At 30.8% G+C, this 17,236-nt stretch overlaps 1 protein-coding gene across 1 annotated transcript; it reads left to right on the top strand.

The window, feature by feature from the left end:
- The first annotated feature begins 10,400 nt into the window (after positions 1–10,400).
- Positions 10,401–11,411, top strand: LOC107949573 (uncharacterized). The gene is made up of 3 exons (XM_041091380.1): positions 10,401–10,766; positions 10,842–10,857; positions 10,996–11,411. The coding sequence occupies exons 1-3, from the start codon at positions 10,401–10,403 to the stop codon at positions 11,409–11,411; spliced, it is 798 nt and encodes a 265-aa protein (XP_040947314.1).
- The last annotated feature ends 5,825 nt before the right edge of the window (positions 11,412–17,236 follow it).

The raw sequence follows: 17,236 nt of genomic DNA, 5'->3' as shown, positions 1-17,236 counted from the left end.
TAACTTTCCAAAGCATCAAGTCTATTTTGGATTTCTGTTAAGAAATCATTTTGGGATTTTTGGAAAGGTTTTGGAATTTCATAAGATGTAAATAATGGTTCTTTAGAACTTTTTTTGTTGCCTCTTTTACTGGTTCTTTCTTAATCGATTGACTTTCTACCAAATTCTCAATATAATCTAATTGTTTTCTTATTGTATGAAGATTGATATTTGTATAGTTGTTTTGTTCTACTATCATTTTAATATCTTTTGATGAGATTTTTTCTCCTGCATCAAGAGCTCTTATTCTTAAAGGATTTGCTTTTATTCCAGTATTTTTGTGAAGATATTAAACCTCAATTAAAGGGGGATGTTGAGATTCAACTTCTCCTTTATTAGTCTGCCATCTAGTATTATGTTTTATTGTATTAACAGATTCTGAATAATATTCTTCAAACCATTCAAAGAATTTTATATGAATTTTATGGGTATTCATAAATTCATAATATTCTTGAAGAATGCTTTCTTTTTTATCAGTATAATTTTTAAAGTAATCTTCTCTTTTTTACTTATTTTTTGTTGGAATAGAAGTGTTTTCTACACCATTCCTTATTTATCTCAAAAGATTTTTCTAGAATAAATATTTCTGAATTTTCTCCTTATCTTGCATTATTAGTCATTGATGAATATGTTGGTGACATATTAGGTGAATTTTGGGGACTCTCTTCCTGTCTAGCATAAATAGGTTGAGCTATATTTGAGGAATTATCTATTCCTTGTAAATTGGTTCTAAATGTTGTTGGGATAGAAGAGACAGAGACTCTAGATGTCCTAAAATCTTCCGTTTGTATTTCTAGATTTGACTCTTCTTCTAAATTTAACCTCCTAAAAGCTGTGTTGGTACTTCCTATTTCAAAGGAATGTCTTGGAGGCATTCTTCGTGGCATGTTGAATATTAGTTCAACTGTGTCATCTTGGTGTTGGGAAATTTCACTTAATGAAGTGTTTCTTATTGGAGTTGGTGCCACAGAGTCTGTAGCACCCTCAAGTTTCCACCTATCAGGAAGGTTGATTTCATGCCATTGTATTGTTCTTGAGATTGTGGTATGATATCTTGAGGTATATATTTCTATCAAGAGGGTTTCTCCTTTTGGGCGTTGAAGTAAAGCCTTGGTATTAACTACATAATACATAGCTTTGAAGTGGAGTTTATAGACTAAAGTTAGTACCTCCGAACCAGGAAGCATTTTGTAGTTATGGGTATGAATTTGGAGGGTCAAAGATTGTAAAATATATTTTTTCAATTAAAGAAACCATAAAATTTGGATAATAATTAAAATGTATTGGGTCAATACATAAGCTTGTTTCTGTAGTTCCTAATAATGAGTCATTAAACATGATGTGTCTTTGGTCTATTAAGACAATTAAAATTGAGGTATTTTTAGTGACTTCAACAGTAAGAGGTTTGACACCAACTTGGACTAATCCAAAATGGACATATTTGTATTTTTGTTCTTTGAGTTTATTAATGACGACTTTATCTAATAATTGGATTGTTTCATATTCTTTTCGAATAGGTAAACTTTTTTCTTTTGTTTTTATAATGTAACTGTAAAAAGTATTTAAATTTTCAAAAGTTGTTTTCTTGTAAACTTGGTTTATTGGAACTCTTAGAAGAGTCCAATTATCAAATCTTTGAGGAATATTTTCGTAATGTTCTTCTTATTCATTAACGGTGTTGTTTGATGTTTGATCGGACTCTAGGGATTGATTGGAAACAAAGCTTACAGAAGAATTGGTTTTTCTAAGAAAGGGAAACATTCTTTGTTTTCTTATTTCCTACAAGGGGGTTCTACTATCAGGATTTCTGGATTATTATAGTTGCCTACAGGGATACTTTGTCCTTGACATACCTAACCCATGGCTAATTGGACTGTGTATCAATACTCAGCAAAATAACAATGCATTAATAAAGACAATTAAACCAGAACTCGAAAATATTAAAAACAAATTGAATATTTTTGAAACTTAGAAATACCTACTCCTCCTTGCCTCTGATACCAGATTGTCCCGAGGATCTGAGGATCGTAATCGTAATTTGTAAGTTGAAACTAAAATTTAAAAGATTGTTTAATTAAATTTTTGAAAAGGAAAATAATTTAAAAACTTAAATTTTGAAAACTTAAAATTTGGAGAAACGAGTTTTGATATCTGAATTGAGTATTTAAAGTTGTCTTTCATTCTAAATCTGATAGCCTTTTATAGAGGGCTATTGTCTCTTTACATCATTAGAAACGGGAAATTCAATCCCTTGCATCATTACATAATTGAAACTTTTCAAAGAATATATTTTCTGATTACAAAAATACAGAGAATATTCACTACTCATGCCAGAGAATATTCACTACTCATGCTAGAGAATCTTATTGTTTTTGCCAGAGATTTCTACTACTCATGCCAAAGAATATTCTGAATAATATTTGAATAGTTATAATATTATTTGAATTATTGTTTGAGTTTTGAAGGAAGTGTGAAAGGAGAGTTTAATCAATGTTGGATTTTGAAATTTTCAAGTTTGAAAATGAATTTTAAAATCCAAAATTTAACTCTTATGAAATTGACTATGAATTTCCTCAAATTCAAATCCAACTTTTTATCTAGTATCCAAACAAAGAATTTGGATTTTCAAACCAAATCCAAAATTTTTTACCCAAATCATAGCTTCCAGTTCAAACATTCTAGGAAAAATTGGATGCTCTTCTGGGGAGAAAACTCAATGCACTTCGAAAACAACGAAAAACAAATACCGATTCTTTATTGTAATCAGTTTGGTTCTTCCTAGCCTCGTTCACATATTTCAACTGGTGCTACTGTCTGCGTAACCATGTAAACTCCAAATCTCAAATCTTCTTTAAAATCTAAATTCGATTATTATCTCTATTAAATCCAAATATTATTATAAGATATCAATCCAATATCCGCATTTAACAAGTATAAGAATAATTTTTAATAATTTTTTTTAAAAGAAGTAAAGCAAATGAAGAATTCAAATATCCGAATCTACATCCATTATCCACAAAAATAAGTCAGCTTTGAATCTGTCGTAAATAGTAATTAAAATACCCTCACCCGACAAAAAGAGCAGTTATCCACAAATATCCGAATCTACATTATCCATCCCAAATTAGTGTCGCTTTGTGATTCCAGACAGAATTAGATACTGTAAATTGATAAACTATAATGAGACACCTATTCAAATGATTCATAACTTGAAAAACAAAAGAAGAGGAAAAAAAAAGCTTCAAGCATTCATTAAAGTTGTGTGGGACATTTCGTCGTTTTAAAAGTCTAAAACGAACTTAATGTCGCTTTGGATTTCACTCGATAATATACTCTAATTGACATACTATAAGGAGTCACTGGTTAGCCATTTCAAGTTTCAAGAATTCAATATTGTTTGGGACATTTCGTCGAACAATTCATGAGTGTCCAAATATCTAGAAGCAATGAAAGCCAAAGGAAGCGGACAAGTACTATAAATGGAAAGGACAGAAAGCAATAGAGAAAAAAATCAATGCCCTTTGAAACAACAGCGAAAAGCAATTACTCATTCTCTAGCATTAGCAGCTTGTTTCTTCTTAGCCTCATCCGCATCTTCAACTGGTGGTAGAGTCTGCATAACCAAATGCACAGAAAAATCAATGCCAGTTTTCGAAAAAGAATTTAGTGTTGCTTTGGGATTTCATTCGATATTACATAATGTACTTGACATATTATGATGAGTCACTTATTAGCCATTTCAAGTTTCACGAATTCAATACAGTTATTTGGGACATTTCGTCGAACACTTTAAGAGTGTCCAAATATCTAGAAGAATTCTAATTCAATAGAAGTGAGAAAGTAGAGTGAATAGCAATAAATAAGAGATTACGAGAATACTGTAATTGACATATTATAATGAGTCACTGATATTAACCATTTCAAGTTTCAAGAATTTAATAAAGTTGTTTGGAGCATTCCATCGAACATTAAGAGTGTCCAGATATCTAGAAGAACCGTAAACCGAAAAAAGTGAGACTTTAAACGGAAAGGAAAGAAAGCAATAGTGAAGTGATTACGAGATCAGGCTTGTAGATATTGTGGACGACGGAGGCGCCGGCGAGGAGTGAAGCGATGACGACGACGCACGACCAGGCGAGAGATGGAGTCCCCGTCGGCTGTTTTGCAGCTCCAAATTTTTGGTTCATCGTCCTTCTTTTCTTGGAATCGCCGCCCGCTGACTACTTGCACTAAAAGTACAAGTATTTTTTTCCTGAAGGGGCAGTTCAGTAACTTCATATTCCTTTTATTTTGATCATTACCATGTTTTTTAGGGGTTTTCTTAGAGATATTAGTAACGAATTACAACATGGATCCGGATTTTTGCATTATTATTGGAATAAGATCAGATCGGATAAACAGACTAATTGGTTCGAAAAGAGTATCAAATCACTTTTTAAGTGAATAATTTAAAATTATTATTAAATTGAGAATCGAAATTAATTTGTTGAACTTTTTAAGTAATTGATAAAATTTTACCCAATAAACTATTTTTAGCCTAATTTGTAAGATTTTAACTCAATTATATAGACCCAATTAAGTATTGAATCATTTTGACTAAAAGTTAAACTATTTATTCATTTGGTTATTTAATAGACTAAAAGTTGATCATTTTACCTATTAGGGTTACACAAGTAAATACACATGAAAATTAAAATTGTCATCACTTACTGCCTGTTTGGTTCGATGTAATCCGTATAGCATTACGCGCCGAATCGGTGGGCCCTACCTATTCCAGCGTTTGGTTCGCTGGTTTGTCCATTACGTGCCTAATCCATTACGTGCGTATTCCTCAGTCCTCCCCGATTTGTATTCCCTGCCCAAAGTTCAGAATAGCTTCCGTTTAGCATTCTTGAAATTTCTATGCCCTGTTTTGCCCTCATCTTCCAAGCCGAAATCCACATCCAGAGCTCTCCCTCCCAACATCAAAGAAGCTGCCAGATGAGTGACCTCCACCGCTCCCCTTTCACTTTCATTTGTGATTGTTTTGTCGAACCAAACTCTCACATTCTGTTCTTGAAATGCAGTGAGTAGGGAAGTCCAAAAACAGACTTCTGTTCTTCAAATTTCAACAAGTATCTCCAAAGAAACCCAGAAGAAAACCTTTCCAATTCAATAGGTAAATATTGTCTGCCCTAAAATTTTTCTGTGAACGTGTTTTCCCTTTTATGTCATGATGAGAGATTCATCAAATTAGTTGAATCTCTGTTTACAATCGTTTAAAATTGGCATCTAAGGTTTCTGAAAACTAAAAAATTCGACCAAAGTCACTCCCTTTGTAGCGTTCTGCCCTTCTCTGCTGGAGTTGGTGAATCGAGTTGCGGCCTTTAAAAAGAAAAACACTATTGCCCTTTTCACACACGAACACCACCCAATTATCACACCTCTTTTCTTCATTACAATTTATTTCCCCTTTCAATTGAGCTCCACACCGTCTTTCCCCCTTTCATGGATTCCTCTTTGGTTTTCGTTTTCCCTTCAGCTTTATCAAACTTTCGTTCCCCCTTCAATCGGCATCGCTTTCTGCCTCCTCAGTTTTATCAAACTAAATTAGCAATGGTTTATTTGTGTAAAGTTAACAGCCATGTCAGCCGACCATTAGTAGTTTATGGTTTTGGACTTAAGAAAAAAGAAACGTTGTAACATTTTAAGATAGGGTAAGCGTTTCTCGTTATTAGAGTCTTCTCTTTGTTTTCTTTCTCTTTAAGTGATTACATGATGAGAAAAATCTCTTCTTCTTTTTTCGTTGGTTTAGTTTCTTGTTTCAAATTTTCTTTTAGCTAGTTTTCGTGTTTGATTGATGAGAAAGAGGGAAAAATGTTGAGAAAGTAGCTTTTTTGAGATGGAAGCATGTTCAATTTTCCATATTTCGGCTTAATTGTTAGGTTTCGTCTCCTCAAAAGTGAAGGAAATGATAAGAAAATTGTTCAAACTAAGCTTACTTTGACTTTGAGCTGCTTGAGCTTTTAACAGATTCGTTAAAGTTTATTTTCTTGTGTTATGCTTGAATTCTAGCTTTCTTTGCAGTGTTTTCTGTTTGTTTTCAAAGAAAACGGAGGAAAAAATGATGAGAAATGTATGTTTACTAATTTCCAACTCCATGCTTGTCAAAGTGGAAATATTTCCTTTATTTTAAATAAAATTTGACCTTTTTTTAAATAGATTTTTTATCCTTAAAATTTAGTTATTTTCCATTTGGTTTCTGAGAAAGTTAATGAGCCAGGTTTTTTTCTCTATCAAAGTCTAGTTTGTGTGGTTTCTCTATCAAGTTTTTAATAAACTGTTTAGTTTGTGTGGTTTCTATAGGTGAACTTAATTCTTTCATAAGAAGATGCTTAGATTGTTCTTTTTTAGTTTTTAGATGCAACAATTGGATTCTGTTGCTTCCATATGTCTATGTATATGTGCATGTAGTTGATGATAAATATTTTCTGGCATACTGATTTCTAAACTTAGAGGGTATAATATATTTTGGTTACAGGTCTTCGGTGGTTTGAAATGTTATAGGAATCTTCTTCCTTTCATGGTCTATTTGCATTTTAATTTGAAGTGAGACAAAAATAACTTGTCCTTTAGTGCAGCAAATGACCACTGCTTAAATTATTAACTTTGATTAGGCTGTTTTCTGCTCTCTAATTATGAACTATGTGCCAATTTAGAGATCTGAAAACCCTTTGTTTCTTATAATCATTTGGTGTGTATGAAAGGAATATTGAAATATTTTATAAAGTATACTCCATCAGGTGGCCTGTGCTTTGTATTCAAATTGACCTTTTGTGATTCTTTCTGCAACATTGGTTAGGAATAAATTATTTCATCATCTTGTTCCTTAAGCTGCCATCAAAGGCCTTAAATCTATTTGAGACCCACACTCCTCCACGTATGGCTCTACTTGATGTTTTTCATTCATTTCTGTCAACACTATTATTTTCAAAATTATTTATACTTATTTTTTTACATCATCATTGTCGGTCACTTCTTACTGTTGGTAGGCAAAAACCATCAACTTCACCTAGTTGATAATTATTTATAATTATTTAACTTTGTTTCTAATGTTGGAAATACATCTCTTGGCATTTATTTTTCCTTTGGCATTTATTTTTGTCATTGATATTAGCTGCATGTTTTTGTCATTGGTATTAGCTGCAGTATTTTACGGAACCTATAGATATAGACCTCATATTGTTGAATGAATTGCATGCTTATGCCCTTGTTATTTGTTCTTTCTTTTCTTTTCCTCGTTCTTTTGCTTAAAATGCGGCTGTCTGTCACTAGGTTGATTGGCTGATTGACTGTGATTCCTTTGTAGGTATTGGACTGTTACCTACCGATTTGCTCGAGACATAAATCGTTGGCAAGCTGAAGCTCTAGTTGCATTTCAAGAGGTATTTTATAGTTGCAATTCCAGTAAATTGGACTGTTTTTTTATGGTTTACTCCATAGTAGTGTTTTTATAGTTATATTGTGCAAGTGGTGATGTAATAAGTTGACTTTTATTGGTATTGAAAAATTTGAATTTGGGATCGAATTACATTTCAATAATGGACTTTATAGGATAATTTATTGGTGTAGGATAATTTTTATTGGTATTTTTATATATAGTCACTAATTTACGAAATTTTAATTAAATTTAAATAATATGACCAATAATTAACTTATCGTATCAATATTTATACGTTTTAATTTCTATTTCAATTTAAATAATGTATTTAACTTTTAAAAGCAGTGATAAATTTAAGAACACCTTTTTTAAACGGCTTTATAATTTATACTACTTTATTAAGTAAAATTGGAAGTTGAATTGTTGAATTGTTGAATATAAGAAAATTGGGAAAATATAACTTGCTGAATGCTATTGAAATAATTTAAAAGGGAAAGGGATTTATATTACAATTTCCCCTCCCACTGCTTACTTTCTTGATGATAGAGTGTTTAGAAATTTTTTATAACATAAATATTTTAATAATTTAATGTTTTAAATATGTTTGATAACCTACAATAAAAACTGTTAGATAAAATTTTCTTTTAAAAAATGTGAAAAATTTATCATTTAATAGAGAGTAAATTCCATTTCTTTATTATATTTCATTTAAGATTATATTATCTTATCAAATAATCTAATTATATTCAGTATGTAGTTTTAATTAATATACTAAACAAAATTTATAACTTAAATTATAACTTTTTCTGAAAATCTAATTACGTTAATTAATCCATAATTTTAAACTATTACCAACTTAAAGGTGAATCCGTTAAAATCGTAATTAAATGAAGGGGTTGAATGCTTGAAAGTGCTTCTAAAAATTATGATCGAAAGAAAAACAAATATTCATTGTTATTATGATTGATAGTGCTTCTAAAAATTCTTTAAAGAAAAATGTGGTTTGTTAATGTTAAATTTGTAACATTGTTGTCAAAAAATACGGTTAAGATTCTAAACTAGTATTGTTCATTTTTCTTTGATAGTGTGATATTGCTTCCTATTGAAGCGGCTTGTTTGATTGCTTCCTCCACCCACAGTTGAGCGTCTTCTTTTCACGCAATCACTGTAAGTTCTTTGGCAATAAAATTATTTAATTTTAGTTTACTGTTATTGAAATTATGATTGGAGAAATGTGACCCTTTTAAATAAATTTGACAATATGGAACACATTAATATCTTGCAGTAATGGCTCGTCTGCCTTTAATTGCACAAACTGTGAGGCATAAAAGAATTGGAATTGCAGTGACAATATGGTTGGAAATTTGTAACATTGTCAGTTGGTTTATACTTACATTAGGTGCCATCGATAGCCTTCATACTTATAGACCAAGGATTAGGTCCTATATTTTAGATTTTTATGCACAACGGGATTATGTGAAAAGGCTTGTACATGCTAGTGACGAGACCTGTATTGAACAAGTTAGGATGAATAGATTTGCCTTTTTCAAACTATGTGAGATGTTACAAACGTTAAGGGGATTGAAGTCGTCAAGGCACATGCTTGTTGATGAGCAAGTTGCAATGTTTTTACATATCATTTCCCATCACCTTAAAAATCGAGTTATCAAGCATCATTTCAATAGGTCCGGGGAAACTGTTAGCAGATCATTTCATAGTGTTTTAAATGCTGTCATATGCTTACAAGATGTGTTATTTAAAAAGCCAGAGCCAATTACAGCAGATTCTTTAGACACAATGTGGAAATGGTTTAAGGTATTGGAATAAATTTTATATATAGCTTGTACATAATTTAGTTTATTTAGATTTAAATTTAGTATCCTAACTTAAGGTTTTATAACATGTGATATAGAATTGCTTAAGTGCTCTTGATGGAACCCACATCAAGATTAGGGTTCCAGCAGTTGATAAACCTAGATATCGAACGCGAAAAGGTGACATAGCAACAAATATGCTAGGTGTTTGTACACCTGAAATGCAATTTGTTTATGTTCTTCCTGGTTGGGAAGGTTCTGTTGTTGATGGACGAGTTCTTTGAGATGCCATTAGTAGGAGGCATGGACTAAAAGTTCCTCACGGTAAAGTGGATAGTTAGAGGACTTTGAATTATTCATTAAGATCAAACTTTTTTGGGGAATTAATAATTAAGAAAAAAATTTTATAGGTTGTTATTATCTAGTTGATGCTGGATACACAAATTGTGAGGGATTTCTTGCACCCTTTAGAGGACAACGATATCATTTGAATGATTGGCGTCAGGGTTATCAGCCAGGTACTCCGCAAGAATTTTTTAATATGAAACATGCCTTAGCATGTAATGTTATTGAAAGATGCTTTGGGTTATTAAAAATGAGATGGGGAATACTTAGGAGTTCATCATTCTATCCTGTAAGGGTGCATTATTGCATGTTGTTTGCTCCATAATTTTATTCGAACCCATATGAGTATTGATCCTATTGAAGCGGAGGTGGGAGAAGGATTACCTAGTAATGTGTTAGATGACGATGAACCGAATGTCGTCAATATTCGTCCATCGGATGCTTGGGCTACTTGGAGGATGGAACTAGCCAACCAAATGTTCGATGAATGGCAAGCATCTAGACATTAGTTAGGTTTAAGGAGAAAATTAGTTTGAGTTCATTTGTTTATGTTATTTTATGTATATAGTTTGTGAAAATTTGGTGGTGTTTTTTGTGTTTATTGTATTGTACTAAACTTGTTGAATTATAATTTGATTTCTTTTCATTCATCATGTGTTATAATTTTATTCTTTATGAGTTTTTCATTCATGATATTGAACTCAATTTTAATTTTATAAAGTGTTCACATTATGATTCATGATATTAAAGTTAATTTTAATTTGTTTTTTCTTAAGATAATTATGTCAGGTGTTCTAGAATCAATTGTTCCTTCGCAATCATCTCGAGGAACCAAAAGGAAATGGGTTCCAGAAGAAGATGCAGCACTGGTTTCCTGCATGGTGGACTTGCACAATATTGGGACATTTAACGCTGATACGGGGTTCAAAGCCGGTTACTTAAACGAGTTAGAAAAAATGTTAGAGAAGGCTTTACCTAATGCGATGTTGAAGGCAAGACCTAATATCAAGTCAAGGATTAGGTTACTGAAAAGAGATTGGTCAATAGTGTATGACATGCTTAATGGCCAAAACAATAGCGGTTTTGGTTGGGACAACCATAGTCAGGTCATTGCTGCTGAAGATGCGGTTTGGGACTCTTATTTAAAGGTAAGAATGAGTTCAACTCTTTATTATCCTATTCTTACCAAACTTATAACTAATATGATTTTCTCGTTTTTATAGAGTCATAAAGAAGCCGGTCAGTTCAAACATCGTAGTTTCCCTTACTACGACCAACTTATTGCCATATACGCAAAAGATCGAGCGACTGGGAAAGACGCTCAAACAGCCGCTGACGTTCTTGAAGAAATAAATGTTGAGGATGTACCTTCTGCAGATATTAATGAAGACAGAAACGAATACTATGATTGCGATGCTAATGTCTCTTTCGATGACATGGATGTTTCTGCCACGGAGCCGCAAACAGACAAAAACCAAGGGGGTTCCTCATCTTCAAAGAGGAAAAAAAAGAATTCTGATACAACTGGTCATTTTTCTTCTTCAGTTAATGATGCTGCCACTTTATTGGCTGAAAACATGCGGGCAATTGGCGAACAAATCAGTAGGAGTATTGCCTCCGATGTGGTACTTCACCAGGGCATCCAACAGAAAGCGGCAAATTTATATCCAACCTTATGTGAAATAGAAGGTTTAATTGTGGATGAACGGTTTCAAGCATTGAGTAAATTTCCGGATCATCCAACTCAAATGGTAGTTTTCTATAGTTTACCTTCTGATGTACGGTTGGAATGAGTCAGAAGATTTCTTGTTGACCATTAAAATTTATGGTTTTGTTGATGACATTTTCGTAACTTTTTCTGTTTGTAATATTTGGGATGGTATGTCATATACAATGTTCTAACTTTTTGATGTGGCAAAACTGTATAACATATAGATTGTGACATAGAATTTCATGAATCTCATTTAACCTTTTGTTAATATTCATTGTTATTATGTTTATGCAAAATATAATTCTAAAGTTATTTATTACTGCTAATAATTTTTTATTGTAGAATATTTAAATTATTTGTTCCACAAATGATATTTTAGCACATTAAATATGTATTGCAATTTAATAATAATAAAGTAGATTATAAATTATATTTAATAATAATTATTTAAATTATATTTTATAGTATTATATATTATGATTTTAGTAAATTCATATAAGAATAAGAATTTTATTAAATTATCTATTATTATTAAATTATATTTAATAATTATTATTTTAAATTATATTTTAGTATTATATATTATGATTTTATTAGTAAATTCATATAAGAATATTTATTAACAATTTTATTAAATTATATATTTTATTAAATTATATTTAATAATAATTATTTTAAATTATATTTTAGTATTATATATTATGATTTTATTAGTAAATTCATATAAGAATATTTATTAACAATTTTATTAAATTATATATTTTATTAAATTATATTTTATAACAATTATGTTAAAATATGATTAAATTATTTATTATTTATATTAATAATCTTATTAAAATTTAATAACAATAACAATAATCATCTAACTTAAAAAAATTCTGTTAAGGGTATTCTAGTCATTTTAGCTTTTTTCCTTATGCTATTTCACCTCTATTCCATTCAACCAAACACAAAAATACCATTACGCCTCTATTCCATTACATTCAACCAAACAAAAGAATTACCTATTACGCCTCTATTCCATTACGCCTCTATTCCATTACAGCGAACTAAACGTGCTATTAAGGTTTGTGTAATTAAAAGAAGAGGTGAAGAGAGAGAAATTAATTTCATGTTCTTCTTTGTCAAGGTTAATAACGAACTCCAACTCTTTGTAAAAATCATATTATTCTAAACATCCTAAAATAAGAGATTTGATTTACATAATATTTAAATCTAATAAATTTTAGATGTGAGATATACGATTTTCCATCAAGTTTATATTTTTTTAAAGAATCGGAGCTTTGTTTTAACTCTAAAGAACAATCAAACATCTAAATTAAGAAAGAATTGTGTTTTTCTTTTTTTTTTTAAAAAAAGTTGCGATAAACTGTAAAAGAAAAAAAAATCTTTTTGCACAGGATGATGATAGTGCAGAAATTCTTGGGTGAGCTTACCGTGAGCTTTCATAAAAAATAAAAAATAAAACTTTCAACCAGTTATTCCAATAAACTTCTAATAACTACCAAATCATCAACTATTTACTCAAATTCCCAATAAGAAACACAATTTTCTAACCAAATATTTAAAGTTCTATTGAAAACCTAGCTTTGTAAAAATTCATAAAAATTTGTGAAAAATTGTAAAAAAAAAAATATTGATTAAAAATTGTAAAAATCATAAAATTTATAAATTTTTTTTGGCATTATAAATTTTACAATTTTTAGTTATCAATTTTTTTTTGCAATATTTTAAGAATTTTTACAAAGTTGAGTTTCCAATAGGACTTTAAGTAATTGTTTAAAAAATTGTATTTTTCATTTGGAATTTGAGTAAATAATTGATAGTTTTGGTAGTTTTTATAGAATATTGTTATTTAGAGAGAGATATTTTGTTATCTATTATATAAAGAGATTTTGAAACCGATAATGTGGCATGTTGAACTCGGACATTAATTGATGTTAAGAACATGAAAAAAAATGGTTAGAAAAGGAATCAAACCAAGGTCACAAGGATGAGAATACTAGCATCTAAGCACCAAGCCAAGGGATATGACATGTTAGTGGAAAGTGGAGATAGCACTTTCCGAATGCGTGGTTTATTGTAATACATAACAAAATATCCCCTAAATAACAATATCTCTCTCAAAATAACAATATTCTATAACAACTACTCAAACCATCAACTATTTACTCAAATTCCTAATGAAAACACAAATTTCTAACCAAATACTCAAAATCTTATTGGAAACCCAACTTTGTAAATATTCTTACAAAACTGTAAAATTTATAATGCCAAAAAATAACTTTTTAAAATTTTTAAATAATTATTATGATTTATAATAATTATTATGATTTTTTAACATATCTATTTATATAACAACATTTTATATAGATAATAAAATCTATAATATATACTAATAAATCTATTTATATAACAAAATCTTTATTAATCCTCACACATAACATAACTTATAATTGATTGATTTGACAAAACCGTTCACTAAAATTTTTTATAACTTATGACAGAAGCTCCTCCTCTTTGGTGCATAAGAAGGTCACTATTATTAGGGGTGAGCAAAATTCAATTCGACTCAAAAAAATAAAATAAAAATCAAATTTCGAGTTAAACGAACCGAGTTATTCAAATTAATCGAGTTATTTGAGTCAACTCAATTTTTTTTTCAAATTTCGAGTTCGAATTAAGTTTGGTTTTCGAATTCGAATAACTCGAATAATTCAAACAAACCAAATCCAAACTATAATATTTTACATTTTTACCCTAAACTCCCAAGCCTTTTTAATTTTCCCCAAAACTTTTACTCTTCTCCCATCCCACCCCCCTTCTACCCCAAACTCATTCCGCCCCCTGCCCCTTTTTTATTATTATTTAAAATTTACCGATATATGTTGATTTTGGAGATAGAAATGAAAATGTGTTTTCAAGCTAATGGTAACATTCCTCCAACGGTCACAATTCCAACGGCTACAATGCCCCAATAGCCATATTTTTTTTTCCTATATAAACTCCTCCAAACTTCATTCTTTTTAATTCAAACTCAATTCTCAATCCTCTTGATAATTTCATTTTAAATCTTTCTCTGAATCCTATTCTTTTCGATTTTATTTTATTCCTTATAATTTATAAAATGACAAATCACCTTATTCGTTTGAATGACAAGCACATCTCCGGTGTTCAATTACAAATGGTAAGAAAATATTATTAAATTATTAAATTTTAATTAGTTAATTATAATGATGTTAAAATTATCAATTTTTTATGTTTATATACTCAGGCTGAAAATCAAATTTTGGAGACGTACATACATAATTTAAGCATGATTGCATCGGTTGCCATTTATGGACACTTGCGAGATACAAGATTCTTATACGTGGCTCGCATGCTTGAGGGGACTAAATTGAATTCCCTATTTATCAGTACTTTGGTCGAAATATGGAGATCGAAGACACACATTTCATCTTCCTTGCGGTGAGTGTAAAATTAACTCGAGGACGTTGGTTTATAACTCGATCTACTGGTTGATGAGGAAGTTGTTACGGGGCCAGTGGCGAGTACCGATTGCATGTGAGCAAATACTAGGGAAAGTGCCAAACAAGTTTAGGGTAGGGGTGAGCGTTTGATCGAATCGAATCGAATGAAAAAATTTGAGTTAATTGAGTTGATGAATCCAATTTTATCATACTAACTCAATTTGAAATTTTCTTGAATCGAGTCGAGTGAAATAGAATTCGAATTGAATCGGATATATTTCTTCGAGTTAAATTAAAAAATGAATTTGGGTCCTTGTAACTACTATCACGCTCCGCATTCAAGTTTGTATTTTGATTATTGTCACTATATATTTTGAAATTAAAAAATATATTAAACGTAAAAAATGTGATTTTTTTAATAAAAGTTATCTTAAAGATAAAATGTGAAATTGATACCAACATAAAATTTTTACACGAATATTTTATGACTTCATCAATAATTCAATTTTAACAGAAATTTATAAAGATTTAATATGATTAACTAGTTCAATAATATAAATAGTACAAAATGTGAAATTTAATTTAATAATATAAATAGTAGACATAAATAAAATTATTACTATTTAGGTTTAGGGAGGTTTTTAGATGATTTTTTATTTAGGGTAAAGGGTGAGAAGTAAAAGTTTAAAGAAAAAATAAAAAGTTTTGAGGGTTGGGCGAGTAAAATTTTAGGAGGAAAGTAAATGGGAGAGTAAAATTTGGGAGAGAAATATTCAAAAAAAATTGGGGGGAAAATGAGTAGGATGGAGTAAAAGTTTTGAGGAAAAAGTAAAAATGTTTGGGTTAAAAATATAAAATATTATAGTTTAGTATTCAATTTATTTGAATTCGAAAACTAAATTCGATTCAAACTTGAAATTGGAAAAAAAAATTGATTTGACTTGAATAACTCGATTCGTTTAACTCAAAATTCAAATTGTTTTCGATTTTTTCGAGTCGAATCAAATTTTGTTCGCCCCTAGTTTAGGGTAGCCAGATCGAGATGGAATGGTTGGAGGGCAACTTCAAAACTATCGAGGCTTCTACAAGTGATGTTGGAAAAAATAATTCGCGCATGCAGTCATCTTAAAGTTGATTGAGGGTCTACTTATGTAAGATAAATCTTGAAATCTGGTACATTTAAGGTGGCTACTACTACTAGTCGACTTGAAAAAAACAAGACGACTTAATTGGGGATCAGTGGTGTTGGCAGCGTTGTACCGAGAAATGTGGCAAGTGACGAAACCAGAAAAAGTTAAAATTAGCGGTTGTATGCTCTTTCTACAGTCGTGGGCATGGTATCGACTACCATTTTTACGCCCCCGAGTGGACCCTCTTATGAATTCTCATTCGTAATATGGTAAAATTCATTTGATAATATCATTATCGTTATAATTTTCCATTGTTGTAATTTTGAAATAACATATTATTTGAATAGGTGGAACAATCGCGAGAGACATATAGGTATAACAACCAAGCTCAAGGATATCCAACTAGCTTTAGATTAACAAACCTAAGAGGAGGTTAGTTTATGAATTTCAAAGTTATATAATATTTATTCTAGCATTTGAAATTAAATATTAGGCACGTGCTAAAAATTATAAATTCATATTGTAGTTTGTATGGATATCATATACGGATCCGAGAATTCAAGAATGCATCCCAGCTAAATTTTTGGCCAATCGCAACATCTGGCACGTCAAAGTGTAATTGATCGTTTTTGCAATGGTCGAGATGCACGAATCCGACAGATTCATGCGACAGTTCCGATGTACACAACGTATTTTGCCACCACCCAGGAGCTCAATAATCTACACAAAATCGACTTGCGGGGAAGACTTGAGGAATATTGGCCAAAATTCCACAATAACTATATCAAGATGTGGCAGCATAGGTACGATTACTTGTCAATGCATGAATCATTTCTCACACCGGAGTTGGCGACATCTCCGGATTACATTGATTGGTTCAAGCATAACAAGTCGTATCTACTGCCAGATGCGGAAAGAAGTAGGCACGTCGCTGTAGGAGGCCAAGACGAGGGCCCATCAATCCTAGGTCGGGAGAAGATGTCGCAGGGGGATCAATATCTACTCCAACTCCACAAGAAGACCCGATTGTCGTGCAACCTTTTAGTCAGTATGGTTCATATATTTTTGGTGCTAACCCAATTTATTTTACACAAGCACCACAATAAAGGTGTTTATGGGCCGGTTCGAACCCAACCAAAATCTTGGGCCATTTGCTAGGCTTGGGCCCGACCCAAAAAATGGGCTTAAAATTTTGCCCAAGCCTGACACGGATAAAAATGTTAAAACCCGAACCCGATCTGACCTTCCCATATTAATTTTTTATATTATTTTTTATAATTTTAAATTTATATAATACATCAAAA

Source organism: Gossypium hirsutum, chromosome D04 (genome assembly GCF_007990345.1).
Source record: "Gossypium hirsutum isolate 1008001.06 chromosome D04, Gossypium_hirsutum_v2.1, whole genome shotgun sequence".
NCBI lineage: Eukaryota > Viridiplantae > Streptophyta > Magnoliopsida > Malvales > Malvaceae > Gossypium > Gossypium hirsutum.
The sequence above is the reverse complement of the archived record's forward strand: the minus strand, read 5'-3'. Positions and strand labels throughout refer to the sequence as shown.